This window comes from Artemia franciscana, chromosome 9, assembly GCF_032884065.1.
Source record: "Artemia franciscana chromosome 9, ASM3288406v1, whole genome shotgun sequence".
Lineage (NCBI taxonomy): Eukaryota > Metazoa > Arthropoda > Branchiopoda > Anostraca > Artemiidae > Artemia > Artemia franciscana.
The window spans coordinates 6,007,155-6,026,665 of record NC_088871.1 but is presented as its reverse complement, the minus strand read 5'-3'; the positions used below and the strand labels follow the sequence as shown (position 1 = coordinate 6,026,665).

The 19,511-nt window shown below is 33.3% G+C and overlaps 2 protein-coding genes across 2 annotated transcripts in view; both read left to right on the top strand.

The window, feature by feature from the left end:
• Positions 1-19,511, top strand: part of LOC136030933 (uncharacterized) — a 243,472-nt gene that overhangs the window by 177,067 nt on the left and 46,894 nt on the right. The gene's annotated exons all lie outside the window — the stretch shown is intronic.
• LOC136030931 (replication factor C subunit 5-like) overlaps positions 1-19,511 on the top strand; it is a 43,034-nt gene that overhangs the window by 17,898 nt on the left and 5,625 nt on the right. Inside the window, exons 4-6 of the mRNA XM_065710039.1 lie at positions 3,776-3,938; positions 6,553-6,712; positions 15,400-15,611. Of these exons, the coding sequence (XP_065566111.1) occupies positions 3,776-3,938; positions 6,553-6,712; positions 15,400-15,611 (535 nt within the window). The remainder of the gene's footprint in view (positions 1-3,775; positions 3,939-6,552; positions 6,713-15,399; positions 15,612-19,511) is intronic.

Sequence of the window (19,511 nt, the reverse complement as noted above, 5' to 3'; positions counted from 1 at the left end):
TGGTTTGATCGTGCTTTCTAGGGCTGTAATGAAAAAAAGGTTTAGATGGCTAGGGCACGTTTTGTGGAAGAAGGATGACTGATTGCTGAAGATTGTCCTCTTTGGGCTGCCGTCTAGGGTTAAATGGAAAGCAGGTCGTCCTAAGTCCGGGGTGGGAGGACGTCATAAAGAAAGATTTAAAGGAAATTGGAACTTCCTGGGAGGGTGTAAAAAGGGAGGCTTTGAATAGATTGGGATGGAGGAGGAGCGTGCATAGCTTTATTGGCCTCCGGTGGCTTGGTGCTGCGGTGAGTTGTTAGTAATAGTATTTCACAGGCATCGGGAAACAATCTGTTTCCAAAGTATCATCTCTCTCCATCCGCCTCTTTATCCATCTTTCGCGCTCTTTCTCTCTCTTTGGCTATCTGTGTTTTCGTTTATTTCTCTCGTCCTCTTCATAGAGAAAGAAGTGCTGAAATAGATTGGCAGTAATCGGTTAAGCATAATTTAAGCACTTATAAATCCTACTAGCTTGTCAAATAGTTAATTTCATTTTAAGAGCTACTTTTATATTGCATAGCAGCAAAGTGATGTTTTTTCACCCCTTAAATTTCACTGCATATTATTGTAAGTTTAATGTCCGAAAGATTATTGCACTTACCCTTCTACAAACTATTGGTCTTTTGTGTTAACACATATATTGGTATGTTGAAACAAGCTGGTTATTCTCGTGACTAGCTAAGATTTTTCGAATAGAAAATGTCACACCCGCCCTCAGAAATTTTCGTCCAGCTCATGAATATGTAAAAGAAAAATGCATATCAAGAAATTCTTTATACTTTTATTTTTTTTTGTAAAACATTAAATTAACAAATTTATTTTTACACAGTCGAATTTTAATTGAGTCAAAATTATTATTTAATAGCCAAGTATTTATATAAAACAGCCGAATGTTTAAAAGACAACCACTATTATCTTGTTACGGTTGTTCTTACTGTAAGGACCAAGTTTAAAGAACCTATTATAAAATAGCCATATTTGTTAAGGAATGGCCAAGAATTGTTATAAAATAGTTAAATTTTCATTTGACGACTAGTATTATCTTCTATTTTTTTTTCCATGGTGTATTACAAAGTAATGAAGTGACTTATGAAGTAACTAAGTTTACTATGTAGTAGCTAAATATTATTAAAAAATAGTGAAAGTTTCTTAATACAACCATTATTGTTTTCTTAGTTTTTATTTCCTGATGTGCTTACTAAGTTTAGAAAGGGTATTATGAAATAACCAGATTTATTACGAAATGGCAAAGTATTATTGTAAAATAGGTAAATTGTCATGTGACGGCCAGTATTATCTTCTTATGTTTTTTTCCCTGCTGTAACTAAAAGTTTGAAAGCAACCTATGAAATACGTAAATGGCCAAATATTTTTTTGAAATAGCGAAAATTTCCGTAGACAAATATTGTTATTTTCCTAGTTTTTTTCTGTTGTATGCTACTTAGCAAGTTTAAAAAGTATATTATGAAAAAGACAAATTTATTTTTAGACAGCCGAAATTATTTTGAAAGAGTCAAAAATTCTATGAAATAGCCAAAAATTTATATAAAACAGCCGAATGTTTATAAGACAACCACAATTATCTTGTAATGGTTGTTCCTACTGTAAGCACCGGATCTAAAAAGTGTATCATAAAATATCCAATTTTATTATAATAGGAAATTTTCATAATTTCCCATTCCCCTGATATAGCGAGTTTCGTCGTCTAGTCATTACTATTGTTCAGTTGTCATTAATTTCCGTTTAAAGATTTCCGAAACTTTCAAAACTCGCATGTCTCAAAAACATTTGGTACGTGTTACCTCTAATTCCATTCCTGTTTTTGAAGCGTGATTTTCAGAGGAAAATTTATTTCAATATTTGGCTTAATGTACCTCAATATGGTCACTGAATTGCATGTACTTTAATGTTATGTACTTGAATACAGGCTTTATTCCAATCTTATATCAAATCTGCATGTGACTTCATTGCTATTGAGTTGGCAAATTTCCACTTCTCATAAAAATTGGAGAAAGTGCTGGAAATTACCGAATTGAAATTGTTCCATTCAAACACAAGAAATGTCGTATCGGAATATTATCGTATCGGAATATTGTCGTATCGTATCCAATTTTATTATAATAGGAAATTTTCATAATTTCCCATTCCCCTGATATAGTGAATTTCGTCGTCAAGTCATTACTATTGTTAATTTGTCATTAATTTCCGTTTAAAGATTTCCGAAACTTTCAAAACTCTCATGTCTCAAAAAAAATTTGGTACGCGTTACCTCTAATTCCATTGCTGTTTTTGAAGCGTGATTTTCAGAGGAAAATTTATTTCAATATTTGGCTTAATGTACCTCAATATGGTCACTGAATTGCATGTACTTTAATGTTATGCACGTGAATACAGGCTTTATTTCAATCTTATATCAAATCTACATGTGTCTTCATTGCTATTGAGTTGGCAAATTTCCACTTCTCATAAAAATTGGAGAAAGTGCTGAAAATTGCCGAATTGAAATTTTTGTATTCAAACACAAGAAATGTCGTATCGGAATATTATCGTATCGGAATATTGTCGTATCGTATCGAAGAAATATTGCTTCGAAATGTATTGACTGCATATGACACAAATCTATAAGAACTGTTGAAAGTCTAGTTTTTGCTTCTTCTTCTTCTTTTAAGGTCATAAACCCAGTTATTAGAAAAATTACTTCCGTAATTGAGTTCCTATTTACATTCATCATAACTGTACTCACCTCCCTTCTGTTTGGGTTGTGTAGACCTAAGATAGCTATGATTAATTCTGATGTGAATGTAGCTTCTTTTTTTTATTCTTATTTTTCTTCTTATTCTTATATTCAGTTATATCAGCCATATATTTTCTCATTACTGAGGAAGTGTTTTTCTACATTGGTCGCGGAAAACCTTATGAATAACTCCATCAAATTCGTAAGCTTTGTACGAAAACATCTGTTATCTAGAGTTCCTGCTTGCAATCAATCATTGAAATTAGTATTATTGTTAATTTAAGCACGTGGTACTGAATGTCTTCTAGATGGCAGTAATGTCAACGGGACAATATGGAAGTCTGCACTTTTATTATTTTGAATATCTACAGTAATGACTCGGGGTGACATCTTTACTCGACGAAGTCAATTTTGTTTTTGTCAGTTAAGCATATTTGAATATTTAAGACGAGACTCAGCATAGCACAAGAAATTTTGTAAGAAATAAAATAAATACACAACTAAATAAGCGTATATTCGGACAAAATTCAACACATATAAAAGACTAGCAACAACAGTGTAGACTTGAAAGGAACTGAACAAAGGTAAAAATAAATATAAATTTTTATTAAAAATATAATAAAATTCTAATGATAAAAGCTAATCAATAATAACTGTAAATATAATTTGGTAAAATCTCTTTAAGTTAGATTTGAAAAATTCAAACTTGAGCTTTCATTAAAACTTTTTGGCAAATCCATATATTACCATAAAGGCAAAGATATACTAAAGAAAAAATTACCTGTTTCTCTGGATACTTGAATTATGTAGGCTTGTCTTAGTTTTGACTAGATTTTTGCAGAAACTAAATTTCAGCCGGGGGGGGGCAAACCGGGTCTTGGAGGGGGCAGTTGCCCTCCCCCCGCCCCATAGCAAATTACGCCCCTGCTAGGTCTCACCGGATTATTTGAGTGTCAAGTTGTACCCTTTTTGTTAATTGAATCATTAATGTACTAATTCTAGGTATTAGAATTGAATGCGTCCGATGACAGGGGTATTAATACTGTACGTGGCCCTATTATGAGCTTTGCATCAACACGAACTATCTTCTCAAAAGGGTTTAAGCTGATCATCCTCGATGAAGCGGATGCCATGACTAATGACGCCCAAAACGCGCTAAGACGAAGTAAGTGCGTTTAGTCCATTTTCACTGCTAAAATTTACTGATGTCTATTGTGTGATTTTCAACGGTGTTTAGCTACCGGAGACTAGTATTTTTAATCTACCTATAATTTTGATTGGTTGAAATCCTGACAGAGCTGTAGATCTTACAACTTTGTTGGTAACTAAGCATGCGTTAGAACGCTGACTAACTTTTATTTCACTTGGGACATTTCTGGAGTCATTACATTCATTCATTTATTTATTAATGTTAAAAAATTCAATTTGTAGACGGGACGAAGCTGGGGTAGGACTAGACCCTTTTTCTTAGCAAGTCAGAATTTAGGGTTGCGGAATAGAGTTGATAATTTTGAGTGACAGGAAGAACATTGAATGACGCAGTGAGATGGATTTTAGGATGGAGTTTGTGGAGGCTGAATGTGCGAGCCAAATAATGCATATTTGAAGTATTTACGAAAGACTGTTCTGACATGTATCGGAGTATAGATGGAACCGTCAGTCAGGGGATATAGCTAAAGCAAGCTGAAAACAACTTTTACGGCTCCATTCCATATAGTCTTCAGTGGCTCCATATCATTTGTATCGTCGTTCATTTGATCATCATTTGTAATAACTGTAAATCATCATTTGTAATAATTGCAAAGTTTTTCTTTCTGGGCCTTCCTACTGCCATTATATAACTGGTTACGTTTAAACCTCTAAGCTTAATCACGTAGCGAGTTGATCTCATTTAACAAAAAAACAAACTAATTTTTAAATTTTTCAGGGATATTTCTAGTTTGAAGTAAGACATTAAAGGTTTGTGAATTGTTGTAATCCTTTGTTAAAGTATATACAAATATTTTTGCAATTACCATTTTTTTTTCTTTACGCAATTTAGTGTCTTTTCATACTGGTCTTTTCAAAGATGTTTGATTTTTGAAGCTAGTCTGATTTCTAACAACGGTATGTACTAAGCTTGAAACTCTTGGTTTTCTTTTTATGGTTTTTGAATTGTTGTAATCCCTTGTCAAAATAAAGAATCATCATTTGAAATAATTGCAAAGTTTTTCTTTTTTGGCCTTCCTACTCGCATTGTATTTGCGTTTAAACCTCTAAACTCAATTACGTAGCGATTTGATCAAATCTAACAAAAAAACAAACAAATATTACAACTTTTCAGGGATTTTGCTTAGTTTGTAGTAAGACTTATTGCTATAATTTTTGACTTATAATATAATTTTAAGCTAAAATTATTGCCACACCCATATTCATTCCACATAGAGTTATGATTCATGTTCTTTGTGCAGATTTTTGGTATGGTATTTTCTACAGTCTGGTGGTCTTTTCCAACGTAGGAGAAATATTTTCTTATATGATTTCTAAATTTTGGTACTTCGGAATTTTCTTTGCCTTCTTTTTAGCTTGAAAACATGTTGAAAATGAGCTAAAAATCGTTGAAAAAAGAAACATTTTCTGGTTTCAAAACAAATCAAAGAAATATCGTAATTATGTCTCAGTAAAGGTCTAGATGCTATATTGTCTTGTAATTTGGGTGACAGTTATGGCTGTACCCTTGTCACACATTCACTTGTTTATGAGGGAACATACGCCTTAAGTTTTCTTCTTGTTTTAACTTCGATGAGTGTCGGCTATAGTAAAAGGATTAAAAAGAATATGGTTGTAACTCATATCGGAGAACCTCTAGTAGGCTATTAACATTAGTTTTTCCGTTTGTGCACTTTTTCCCTTTTTTTCACTGTGTATTTTCTTTGTATTTTGTTTATGGATTTTTGTGCAAAGTAATTCTAAAAAAAAAAAAAAAAAAAAAATACTGGACAGTATTCGTGACAGCTATATCTCGTGATGCGAGCCGTGTAGCGTTTTTTTTTTTTTTTTTTTTTTTTTTTTTTTTCTCGATATATGTCAGTCTAGTTAAAGGGAAAAATATGGCAGTAATCTGTTGTTTGTTGTCTTACATTCTTTTAATTTAACTTTGTTTTTTTTTGTTTTGCCTTAATAAGGTACTCTTTGTATTTATTTTCTTCCTTATTCCTTTTTTTACCACCTCGTATTCTGTTTCGTTTTGGAGGTTATTGTAGATCATTCTTTATGGGAATCCACTTATCACCCCTGTGTCCACGAATTTTTATAGCCAGCAATATTTAACAATAGTTTTTGAAACCTTTTTCTCCCCCCTTTCTAGATTTTGAAAATTGCCCTTTCTGGGTATTTTTAGTTCAATGAATCTTAAAAAACAAAACTGCCCCAATCGGACCTCTGAAAATACCTTTTCTTGTGACTCATGTGGGTCGTTTATGACTTCATCTAATAAGACTGTTCATGTTTTTTTTTTTTTTTTTTTTTTTTTTTTTTTTTTTTTTTTTTTTTAGTCATTGGGAAGTACACCGAAAATGTTCGTTTCTGCTTGGTATTTAACAATAGTTTTTGAAAACCCTTTGATTCCCCCTCCCCTTCCTAGATTTTGAAAATTGCCCTTTCTTGGTATTTTTAGTTCAGAGAATTTTAAAAAACAAAATTGCCCCAATCGGAATCTTGAAAATACGTTTTTCTTGTGACTCATGTGGTTCGTTTATGACTTCATCTAATAAGACTGTTCATGTTTCTTTTTTTTATAGTCATTGAGAAGTACACCGAAAATGTTCGTTTCTGCTTGATTTGTAACTATATGAGTAAGATAATTCCAGCGCTTCAGTCACGATGTACGAGATTTCGATTTGGTCCTCTAAAGCCAGATCAAATTCTTCCTCGATTGAATCATGTTATCGATGCTGAAAGGTGAGACAATATACTTGTAGCACCAGGGAAAACAAGGGTAACTGGATTTCCGATTCAACATAAATATTAAGGAATTCAAACCGGAACAGGGCACCCTTTTTAAAACTTCGCATATTGATCAAGTTTTAAATTTTTACACTAAAAAAATTAAACAGCCAAGTAGACATGGGTATACATTTGTGTTTTTTTAGTCTGTTTTCCATATCCTTCCTCTGCCTATCTGTGTTACAATTTTTATTCTTCTTATTCTTCTTCTCACTGTTGGTCATTTCTTACATTTTTGGAAAGAAAAATCGTGTTCAGTAAACACTTAAGAGACCCCAAAATTTTCCAGTTGAAAGACTTCTTAAATTTTTGGAAAGTAAAATCGTGTTCAGTAAAAACTTAAGAGACCCCAAAATTTTCCAGTTGAAAACATCTTTATGTTTGACTTGGGTATTACTTTGCTATGATATGGTTCAAGACCTCTGGGGGCTAAAACTGGCTTATGGCTGAAGGGCTAACAGTTTAGATTTCTCATTGCGTGCAACAGGTAGTATCGTTTTTCGACCATTCTACTTTGAACATTTTCTGTTCTCTATGTATAAAATTCTGTTTTCAAAGTTTATTGTGTTTTCTATCCTCAAACTAAAGACAATATCCATATAACCTCTACTGCTCCAAGAAACAGCTTTAATGTTGGCTGCTGGTACTATGCACGTGATTAGAAATTTATTTGATTGGAACCTAACCTTGGACGAGGATAAAATTCAATTTCCAAATATCTTAGTAAAATTAGTATCTTAGTAAAATCTTAGTAACATCAAGGGATATCGAAATTTTCTAGTTGAAGAGTTTTTTGCTCGATTAAAGTATGGGTTATATTAAAGTATGTCGATTAAAGCATAAGGTTATGATATGCGTCAAGGGGCTAAGGGCTAAGACTGGCTTAAGGCTTAAGGGCTAACAGTTGAGATTCTGCATTGTGTGTGATTTATTGAACAGAGTCCCCTCTTTTATGGATTATTTCGAACATTTCTAAGAATGTGACTTTTAATGTAATTTTTTTTCAAGAATAAATATAATCAAACAGTTCGTGGTAACGAACTGTAGTAAGGAGCGACCCGGCTCAATAGTAAACGAAACTCTAAAAAACGGAATTTCGATGCTAAAAGATATATCAAAAGAATCGGATTTTTATGCTGATTTCAAATATATAAGTTTAATCAAATTTAGTCTTTGTCATCAAAAGTTACGAGCCTGAGAAAATTTGTCTTATTTTGGAAAATAGGGGGTAACACCCCCTAAAAGTCATAGGATCTTAACGAAAATTACACCATCGCATTCAGCGTATCAGAGAACCCTATAGAAAAAATTTCAAGGTCCAATCTACAAAAATGTGGAATTTCGTATTTTTGCCAGAAGACAGATCACGGGTGCGTGTTTATTTGTTTTTTTTTTTTTTGTTTTTTTTCCAGGGGTCATCGTATCGACCAAGTGGTCCTAGAGTGTTGCAAGAGGGCTCATTCTAACGGAAATGAAAAGTTCTAGTGCCCTTTTTAAGTGACCAAAAAAATTGGAGGGCACCTAGGCCCCCTCCCACGCTCATTTTTTTCCCAAAGTCAACGGATCAAAATTTTGAGATAGCCATTTTTTTCCGCATAGTCGAAAACCATAATAACTATGTCTTTGGGGATGAATTACCCCCCACAGTCCCTGGGGGAGGGGCTGCAAGTTACAAACTTTGACCAATGTTTACATACAGTAATGGTTACTGGGAAGTGTACCGACGTTATCAGGGGGATTTTTTTGGTTTGGGTGTGGGGTTCAGGGGAGGGGGCTATATGGGAGGATCTTTCCTTGGAGGAATATTTCATGGGGGAAGAGAAATTCAATGAAAAGGGCGCAGGACTTTCTAGCATTACTATAAAAAAAACAATGAAAATATAAACATGAAAAAGTTTTTTTCAATTGAAAGTAAGGAGAAGCACTAAAACTTAAAAAGGAACAGAGATTATTACGCATATGAGGGGTTCTAAAAATACTTTAGCATAAAGAGCGAGGTATTTAGGAGGAGATAAACACTTCACTTTTTATGCTAAAATTTTTTTTAAAAATTTCAACTATTTATTCTACGGCCTTTCTGATTCAGGGGTCATTCTTAAAGAATTGGGATAAAACAAGATTTAGTGTGAAGAGCGAGGTATTAACGAGGGGACCAACCCCCTCATATATATAATCAAAAATATAAGAATATAAAAGTTTGTTACGTAAGTTAATTCTTAAGTTACGTATTTTTTTTTACTAATAAAAACGTTCTTTAAAAATAAAAGATCTAGTTGCCTTTTTAAGTAACCGAAAAATTGGAGGGCAACAAGACCTCCTTCCCCACCCCTTATTTCTCAAAATCGTCTGATTAAAACTAAGAGAAAGCCATTTAGCCAAAAAAAGAATTGATATGCAAATTTCATTTTAACAATTTATGTACGGAGAGCCAAAATCAGACATGCATTAATTAAAAAACTTCCAGAAATTAAATAAAAAAAAAACAAGTTTTTTTAAATGAAAGTAAGGAGCGACATTAAAACTTAAAACGATCAGATATTACTCCGTATATGAAAGGGGCTTTTCCTCCTCGACACCCCGCTCCTTGCGCTAAAGTTTGATTCTTTCTCGCAACTCTACTTTTTAAAACAATAAAAAACTTTAGTGTAAGGAGCGGGGTGTCGAGGAGGAGAAGCCCCTTTCATATACGGAGTAGTTTCTGTTCGTTTTAAGTTTTAATGTCGCTCCTTACTTTCATTTAAAAAAACTTGTTTTTTTTTATTTAATTCAGGAATAATACGGAGAACTATCACAGATGAAATAGTAGTCTGCTGAATGAACTGAAATTTGACGTCAACATAGAAAATACTAATGAGCTGATAGAATCTCATTTTAAACCTTTGTCAGATGATTATTTTATTGTGCAAGTATTAGGAAGTTTTGTTTAATCCATAATGAAAGTGAGGAAGGGCAGGGAGACTTTGGCAGTAAAAGACCAGAACGAATTTTAATATTAATCATTTTTGTGAATGTCATGGAAGAGTGCAATGCCAATCAAAACTAGTATCTCAAGTGCGCAAAGAGATTGAAAAAAAACAATGCATTGCAGAAATATTAACGAAAAATTGAAAAAAAAGGCGATGTTCAACAAATTCTTGACAAGTATTTAAAGAAAGCACTTAAAAGATTATAAACTTGTCTAATTAACTTGATTGTATATACATATTAATATATAAACATACTTCAGCACCCTTTTTTTTGGTACATGTGTTTTCTCTCCCCCCCCTCCTCTGCTTCTACTATTGAATGTTTTGAGATGGGTCACAGTTCAGGAGTCAATTATATTTCAAAGCAGAGGGCCGCCTGTATATTATAATATTATATAATTGAAAGTGTGTTTTTTTCTTTTTTTATATTGCTAGATGTCTAAAACAAAGAACTTGACATTAAAATGTGAAATTTTCTAAAGTATTTTTGTCAGGTTTAAGTTATAATTTGCTTTGGTGTTTGGTAAAAGCAACTCATAAATTTCACTACCTCTTTTGTGTCACTTGATAAATTAAAAAAAAAAATCTTTGTAATTTCACAAGCACATAAAAGTAGACAACTTTAAATAAGCTCTGACAAATTTATCAATAGAAGTATGTTTATATATTTATTTTCGAATATAAAAATTAATCCCAGAGACCCAAAAATGTCTCTGTTTACTCTCATGTAAAAAATAAAATAAATATTATAAAGCTTTTTTATTTTTTCTTCGTAAAACAAAAGCTCAAAAGCCAACACTTGAAGTTCGTTATAATTGTTTGTTTTTTAAAACTGTCCGTTGACACAGTTTGAGGCCACCGTTGTGGCCCACTTACGCTCCCAATGTGGCTTATGAGCTGCATGCTTTGCATACCGAGGTAAATCATAGTATCCAAAATACTGAGTTTTTTTTCTGATATGATTAATCTAACTTTGTTTAAAGATTGGCCTATTCTGTTTGTAAAAATAAAAAGTTTATTCTTAACTTTATTCCTAACCAAATATCAATTTCTTTTTTTTTTAGAAAATATACAAATAATTCTTTAATTTCTTTAAAAGTTTTATTAGCTAATATTTAGAAACCTGAAATCTCCAATATAAGGTAAAGTAAGAACTTCAAATTCTGAAGCTGTTCCAGTTTGGGTTGGGGAAGGGTCAGAACAGTTGTGGAATTTGAAAAAATTCCAAAATTTTCAAAAAAATTGAGAAAAGTGTATTTCTGGCTGTTTTCATCTTCTTCTTGTTCTAACTGTATAGTTAAAGTTCGGTCTTTTAAAATAATGTAATTTTTATAAGGCTAAAACCAAACTTCGCGGACCATGCTTTTTATGATTTTTTTAAATTGTTTTATTTTATTTTTTCGAAGTATTTCTTGGGTTTTATGTATATTCAACTATTTTGGTGCTGTCACAATATTGGTAGATGAAACTGGACGCTTCTCTTCTCTTTCCAAGCCACAACGTTGGTTATTCTTATTATTAAACCAGAAAAGCAGATCTTGAAAACGACAGGTCTAAGCCTAGTAGTAAGAAAAAGATAAAGACGGGGATTAGTTAAGAAACCAAAGAAAAATAATTCAAGAAGCCAAAGAAATATCAAAATAAAGAAACGATTAAATAAATCACTAATTAAAGGGGATCATTAATTATTTCCCTTTTCTATTAAATTGATGTGATTTGAATTCTTTCTCTTTTCCAACACTGAGGACACCTTGCTGTGCACAGGCGTAATATTTGTGTGACTTAAAAAAAGGAAATTTGGATAGCTTAATGCTTCTCAGGATTCTGACTAGAATATTATCATAAAAAAAAAAACAACCTGTCAGCTTTTTACAAGCAAGTTCATTACTGCACTCGCACATCTGCTATGACTAACCAATCATTTTTTGCCTATTTGGCATAATCATCGCTTTAGTTGCTGAAATTGTTGAACACGACTTTAAGTGGAGCTGTGTGACTCAACAATAAAAACTACATCAATATTATCTGTACCTCATCATTACTTTTGACTGTTCTTCTCTTCTGTTTTATCCTACTGGCCTTTGACCTGTCTTCTCCAAGTTTTACTCCTTTGGTTTGGTCTTAGGGTCATCAGCTCAATAATGTATGAATGGTAGGAATAGTTATACCCAGGACTTTGGCTCACTCAAAAAATGTATGCTTATTAAACAGATCATGCTAACGAACTGTAAGTAAGGAACGATGCGGCTCAATATTAATCTAAAGTCTAAAAAACGGAATTTTGACACCAATTCCTTTGATAGATGTATCAAAAGAATCGACTTACTATGCTGATTAAATAAAAAAACAAATTTTTTCCATTGAAAGTATGGTGCAACATTGAAACTTAAAACGAACAGGAATTATTACGTTTATGAATGGTTTGCCCCCTCGTCAATGCCTTGCTCTTTACGCTAAACTTCGCATTTTTTTCGAATAAACTTCGAAGCGTAAAGAGTGAGGTATTGATGAGGAGGCAAACTCCCTCATATACGTAATAATTCCTTTTCGTTTTAAAATTTTAATGTTGATCCTTACTTTCAGTTGAAATAAAACTTGCTTTTTATTTGATTTCTGAGCGTTTTTTTAAATAATGCTGGGAAATCTGGCACCCTCTTCATGGAAAATTTTCTTCTCCCATGAAAAATTCCTCCATGGAAAGATCCTCCCATGTAACTCCCTCCTCTCGACCCCCACCCCACCATAAAAATCTCCCTTTCACTTATCGCTGAATAAAATGGCTACCTCAAAATTTTAATCCGGTGATGTCGGGTAAAATGAGCGTGGGAGGGGCCTAATCGCTCTCAAATTTCTTGTTCACTTAAAAATGGCACTAGGTTTTGAGTTTCCGCTCGAATGACCCCTCCTGCGACATTCTAGGACCGCTGGATAGATACGATCACCCCTGGGAAAAAAATAACAAATAAAAGGGCATCCGTGATGTTCCTGCTGGCAAAAATACAAAATTCCATATTTTGCAGATAGAAACTTGAAACCTCTACTACAGTAAGGTTCTTTAATCCGCTGAATCTGATGGTGGGATTTTCATTAAGATTTTATGACTTTTTAGGGTGTCTACCCCTTTTTTCGAAAAAGGCAAATTTTCTCAGGCTCGTAATTTCTTATGGGTAAAATTAAACATGATGAATCATATATATTTGAAATCAGCATAAAAGTGCAATTCTTTGATGTATCAATTGTTATCAAAATTCTGAAATTTTCTTAGAGTTTTGGCCACTATTGAGCCGGAACGCTCCCTACTTACAGTTCGTTACCACGAACTGTTTCAATTCAAATATACAAGTTTCATTAAATTTTGTGTTACCCATCAAAGCCTACGAGCCTGAGAAAAGTCTCCTGACTTTTGAAAAGGGGGATACACCCTCCAAAAGTCAAATAATCATTATCAGAATCAGATAATGAAGAATCAGAATCAATAACACAATCAGATATAGGGGTTTCTATCATCAATCTTCAAAAATGTGGAATTTTGTAAAAATAAAAAATTCCAGAAGAAAGATCACGGATGCGTGCTTATTTTTTTATGCTTTGTTTTTCCCGGCGTTATTGTTTCTATCCAGTGGTCCTAGAATATCTGTAGAGGGTTTATTCAAACGGAAATTAGAAGCTCTAGTGTCCTTTTTAAGTGACCATAAAGACTGGAGGGCAACTAGACCACCTCCCGCACCCCTTTTCTCCCAAAATCGTCCGATCAAAACTTTGAGGTAGCCATTTTGTTCATCATAGTTGAGATAACATGGAGATAACATTACCTCCTAGAGCCCCTGCGGAAAGGTCTATAAGCTGTAAAATCTGTCCATTGTTTATGTATAGTGTTTTGTTATTTGGAAGTATGCATATATTTTCCAAATGCAGGAGAGAGTGACGAATTTTCTGCTGGGGAGAATTTTCCAGGAGGTGAACCTCTCAGGGTAAATTTTACACTGGGGGAATTTGCCAGAATTCCTATACGAAATTCTATGTATACGTCTTGCTTTATGTTTGTCGATTCAATTCTCTTTGTTGCGTTTAGATGTTAAGGGTAATTGTCCAGGGAAAATTTTTCACCGGAATTGAACTGTCTAGAAGATATTTTCCTGGGGAGAGGGATAAATCCGTTGAGTTGAAGGTTGCCAGATTTTCAGGTATTATTTTTAAAACGTTAAGAAATTAAATAAAGAAACAAGTTTTTTCAACTGAAAGTAAGGAGCAACATTAAAACTTAAAATGAACACTAAATATTACGTATATGAGGGAGTATTCTCCACCTCAACACCTCTCTCGTTCCGCTAAAGTTTAAATTTTATTCCAATTCTGTAAGAACTACTCCTGAAACAAAAGGGTTTTTTTTTTAGCGAGAACAACAAGAAGCTTTTTTTGAAGTACTAATAAACTTTAGGGTGAAGAGAGATGTATTCAGGAGGGGATCCCCCCTCATATTCATAATAATTTCTGTTTGTTTTAAGTTTTAATGTTGCTCCTTTATTTTCAGTTGAAAAAACTTGTTTTTTTTAATTTAATTAATACCTGAAACGGATTCAACAGTATAAATATCCTACAAACTGTCAACTAAACTGTGTCACAAACCGTCAACTAAAAATAAATCGATCCTATCTTGCAGTTTCATAATTCATCGTAACTCCTGACTCGACAGGAGGGTGAAAGTAAGGCTTTAAATCTTTTTAAGGGAACAGATTTCTTGTGAATTTTACTCACAAAGACATTTACTGAAATTGTAGCTTTTTATAGTTCTTTACAATTCATATATGTTTGAAACTGTAATATAAGTACAAATAAATTATGGTGAATAAGTTTGCTGTATGTCAATTTATTATAACATCCTTATTGTATAAAAGCTTTTGATATTACAAATATCATAAAATAAGAATATATATCTGGTTAAGGGGTTTAGTGTGGCTAAACCCTGTTAAGCCACAAGTCTTAAGAGTGGCCGTTAATGATAAATTCTTTGTTTAATTTATACGTTTTGGATGAAAATAAAAAATGTCTATGTCTATGTCTATGTGTTATGTCCAATGTCTATGTGTTATGTATTGTATACAAGCTTTTGATATTACAAATATCATAAAATAAGAATATATATCTGGTTAAGGGGTTTAGTGTTATGTCCAATACTAAGGTTTTTTTTTAGACCAGCATTGTAATGCTTTTTAATGTTATTGTTTGGTTATTTTTATACAAATGAATTATTGCTTAGTAGTTTAAAAAAATAATGGCTTCTAATCAATCAAATTTTACCTAGAGGATATATTCTACCTAGAAGATTAGCTATTTAGCCTCAGGGGTGGATCCATGGATGGGACAGAGGCACGTGTCCTTCCCAGAAAGCCAGAAGTTGCACTAACATGGAAGGGTGAAAAATACCAATTGGGGTCCTATGTTTCGTGAGTAGCACGCTCTCCCCCTAAACATGAACCCTTTTTACAACCCAGGGTAGCAACACTAGTAAGGAGGGCAAGATGGTAAGGAGGGTAGATGCAGTGAAGATATATTGAGTAGAATAGCTGACAACTTTGAATCACTATATATTTTTTATTTAACTTATATGTTTTTAAATTTAAACTAATATATTATTAAACTATATATATTTTAAAATTAATATATTTTTTTAAACAGGGTAAATGTGACCGAGAGTGGAAGAAAAGCATTATTAGCATTGAGTGGAGGTGATATGCGGCGAGTACTGAATATTCTCCAAGCCACTTCCATGGCGTTCCCTGAAGCGACTGAAGAAACTGTGTATACCTGTGTTGGGCATCCATTGCCTTCAGATATGGCCGCTGTGGCTAATTGGCTCTTGAACGACGATTTTGCTTCATCAATGAAGAGTAAGTATCCAAAAGATTCGCTGTTAGTGTCATATAATGCTCTTAATTAAATTATATATTTAGGCTTTAAAGTTCTAAGGACATGAAAATCAAATCAGATTGTTTGGATTTGTAAAGTAGATACTTATACAGCCATATATATCTAAGAAGTTAAGAAAAATCGGAAATTCAGATTTTAGTGACAAAGACTCCATATGTAGTTATGTAGTTTTGTCTGTTAGCTGGCTAATCTTGCTTGTTGCCTTTCTTTTTTACTGGTGTAATAAAACCTAATTTCTAACAATTTGGGAAATTACCAGTAGAGGTATAACTGCCATAACTTGTAGAGCTTGCATAAGCAATCCGAATCAGCGACAGAAAACTAAAAGGCGACATCTAGTTTCCCTGAAATCTTAGAAAAACTGACATGAAAATCAAATCAGATTGTTTGGGTTTGTAAAGTAGAAACTTATACAGCCATATATATCTAAGAAGTTAAGAAAAATCGGAAATTCAGTTTTTAGTGACAAAGACTCCATATGTAGTTATGTAGTTTTGTCTGTTAGCTGGCTAATCTTGCTTGTTGCCTTTCTTTTTTACTGGTGTAATAAACCTAATTTCTAACAATTTGGGAAATTACCAGTAGAGGTATAGCTGCCATAACTTGTAGAGCTTGCATAAGCAATCCGAATAAGCGACAGAAAACTAAAAGGTGACATCTAGTTTCCCTGAAATCTTAGAAAACTAACGGCAAACAAGGAACTGCAAACAGTGCTGAACTGTGCTGAACAGTGCTGACTAATGGCAAACAAGGAACTGCAAACAGTGCTGAACAGTGCTGACTAACGGCTAACAAGGAGCTGCAAACAGTGCTGAACAGTGCTGACTAACGGCAAACAAGGAACTGCAAACAGTGCTGAGCTGTGCTGAACAGTGCTGACTAACGGCTAACAAGGAACTGAAAACAGTGCTGAACTGTGCTGAACAGTGCTGACTAACGGCAAACAAAGAACTGCAACGGTAACAAGTGCTGGGAGAGAAGAATTGTTTAATGGAAAGTGCATTGAGTTTGGGGTATATAGGCTATTTGCACATTAGGGGAGGGGACCCATTAGGACAGACCTTTTACAATTAGATCCTTGGGAACCCTCAGATATTGCAAGAAGTCTCCCTGTTTAAACTAATTCAAAATCATTTGTTGTAATCATGAGTAATCATGGGTAGCAGAGCTTATGTTTGTAAACCTTAATTTGTCCTGTGATAGTATTTTTGTTTTAATGTCGTTGTTGATGTTATGTCATATGTTAAATACTGTGAACACAGTATTTTGTGAGTTTATAAAGCTGATTAGGATTAATTAATTTAGAAAAAGTTTCTCAAAAAAACAAGTGTTTCAAAGAAAAGTTAATTTAACAAGTAACATTTAAGTACCTGTGTATGTTTTCATTTGATTTTAAAACCTATGAGGAATTCTTATTTCTTCTTTAATTAAATATAAAAAAACAAGTTTTTCAACTGAAAGTAAGGAGCCATATTAAAACTTAAAACGAACAGAAATTACTCTGCATATGAAGGGGGCTGTTCCCTCCTCAACGCCCCGCTCTTTACGCTAAAGTTTGACTCTTTCTCTCAACTGTACTTTTTAAAACAGTAAAAAAAATTTAGCGTAAAGAGTGGGGCGTTGAGAACGGAACAGCCTCTTTCATATAGTGAGTAATTTCTCTTCGTTCTAAATTTTAATATCGCTCTTTACTTTCAGTTAAAAAAAATTGTTTTTTTTATTTAATTTCTGAACGTTTTTGAATTAATGCATGTTATGATTTTGGCTCTCCGCACATGAATAATTTAAACGAAATTTGCATATTAATTTTTTTTTTATGGCTAAATGGCTTTCTCGTAGTTTTGATCGGACGATTTTGAAAAAAAAAGAAGCGGGGGAGTAGGCCTAGTTACCCTCCAATTTTTTGATTATTTAAAAAGGCAACTAGAACTTTAATTTTTTTACGATCGTTTTTATTAGTAAAAATATTAGTAACTTCCGAATTAAATTTTGTAACAAACTTCTATATTCGTATATTATTAGTACATATATAAAGGGGTTTACCTCCTCATCAATATCTCGCTCTTTACACTAAAGCTTAAATTTTGTCCCAATTCCTTAAGAATGACCCCTGAATCACAAAGGCCGTAGAATAAATAGTTAAATTAATAAAATTACTTTAGCGTAAAGAGTGAGGTATTAGGAGGAGATGAACTCCTCATAAGCGCAATAATTTCTGTTCGTTTTAAGTTTTAATGCTGCTCCTTACTTTCAGTTGAAAAAACTTTTCATATTTTTTTTCATTGTTCTTTAAAAAATGCTAAAAAATCCTGCGCCCCTTCATGGAAATTTTCTTCCCCCATCACAAATTCTTCCGTGGAAAGTTCTCCCCGCATAACCCCCTCCCCCAACCAAAAAATCCCCCTGAAAGCGTCTGTACACTTCCCAATAACCATTAATATTTGTAAACACTGATCAAAGTTTGTAATTTGCAACCCCTCTCACGGGGACTGTGGGGGAGTAAGTCGTCTCCGAAAACATGGCTATTAGGTTTTTTGACTATTTTGAATAAAAGGGCTATATCAGAATTTTGATCTGGTGACTTTGGGAAAAAATAGCATGAGAGGGGGCCTAGGTGCCCTCCAATTTTTTTGGTCACTTAAAAAGGGTACTAGAACTTTTAATTTCCGTTAGAATGAGCCCTCACACGACATTCTAGGACCACTGGGTCGATACGATCACCCCTGGGAAAAAAACAACAAACAAACAAATAAACACGCATCTATGATATGTCTTGTGGCCAAAAATATAAAATTCAACATTTTTGTAGATAGGAGCTTGAAACTTCTATTGCAGGAATCTCTGATACGCTGAATCTGATGGTGGGATTTTCGTTAAGATTCTATGACTTTTAGAAAGTAAAACAGTTCAAAATAGGGATGAAACCTTTTTATTGACAATGAACAGATACAAAATTTAACTAGATATTTCAACTAGATTAAACTAGATATTAAACTGTTTTACTGCTGATGATGAACACTGTATATGTGTCCGAAATATCCAGTTAAATTTTGTATCTGTTCACTGTCAATAAAAAGGTTTCGTCCCTATTTTGAACTGTTTTACTTTCGTCATGGAAAGGCAGTGTGGTCTTCGAAGTTATATATGAATTTTAGGGGATGTTACCCCCTATTTTGTAAAATAAGGCAAATTTTTTCAGGCTCGTATTTTTATAACAATTCCGTTTTTTAGAGTTTCGGTTACTATTGAGCCGGGTCGACCCTTACTACAGTTCGTTACCACGAACTGTTGGATTATAGTTGCAGCTATAGTGTGATTTTCTTGCATTTCTTTGTTACAAAGGAATTGGTTTACATTGTTACAAAATACCATTTACTTGTTCGAAGAATTCTTTTTTGAATTGAAAAAAAAAATTAGAGAACTTATTGCACAACCTTACTAAATACATAATTACAGAAACTTTCAAATCTGTTTTACCACTAATCTAGTCCAAATTTCTTCATAACTTTTTTCTAGAAGAGTCTCAGCTGCTTCTACAGCAATATTTTCAAATACTGTAATTCAAATGTTACATTAGTAACATTTCGCAGGGACTATCACGAAAAATAAGAAATAGGATATGGGCATGAAAACACACTAAAATAGCTCTAACTACGACATTTAACTGTGTTTTGTAACAAAAATAGTTGGCTCCAAATAATAATATTAAAAAATTAGGGTGAAAAAAATCATAGGCAACGATATAGCACTGCCTAAGTAAAGAGCTATATAGGCACAATATATCCTAGGACCGCTTGCGGTTTTATTTATATATAGTGAAGGCCATGTCCCGGAAGACTGGATAGGGTGTTTTACCCCAT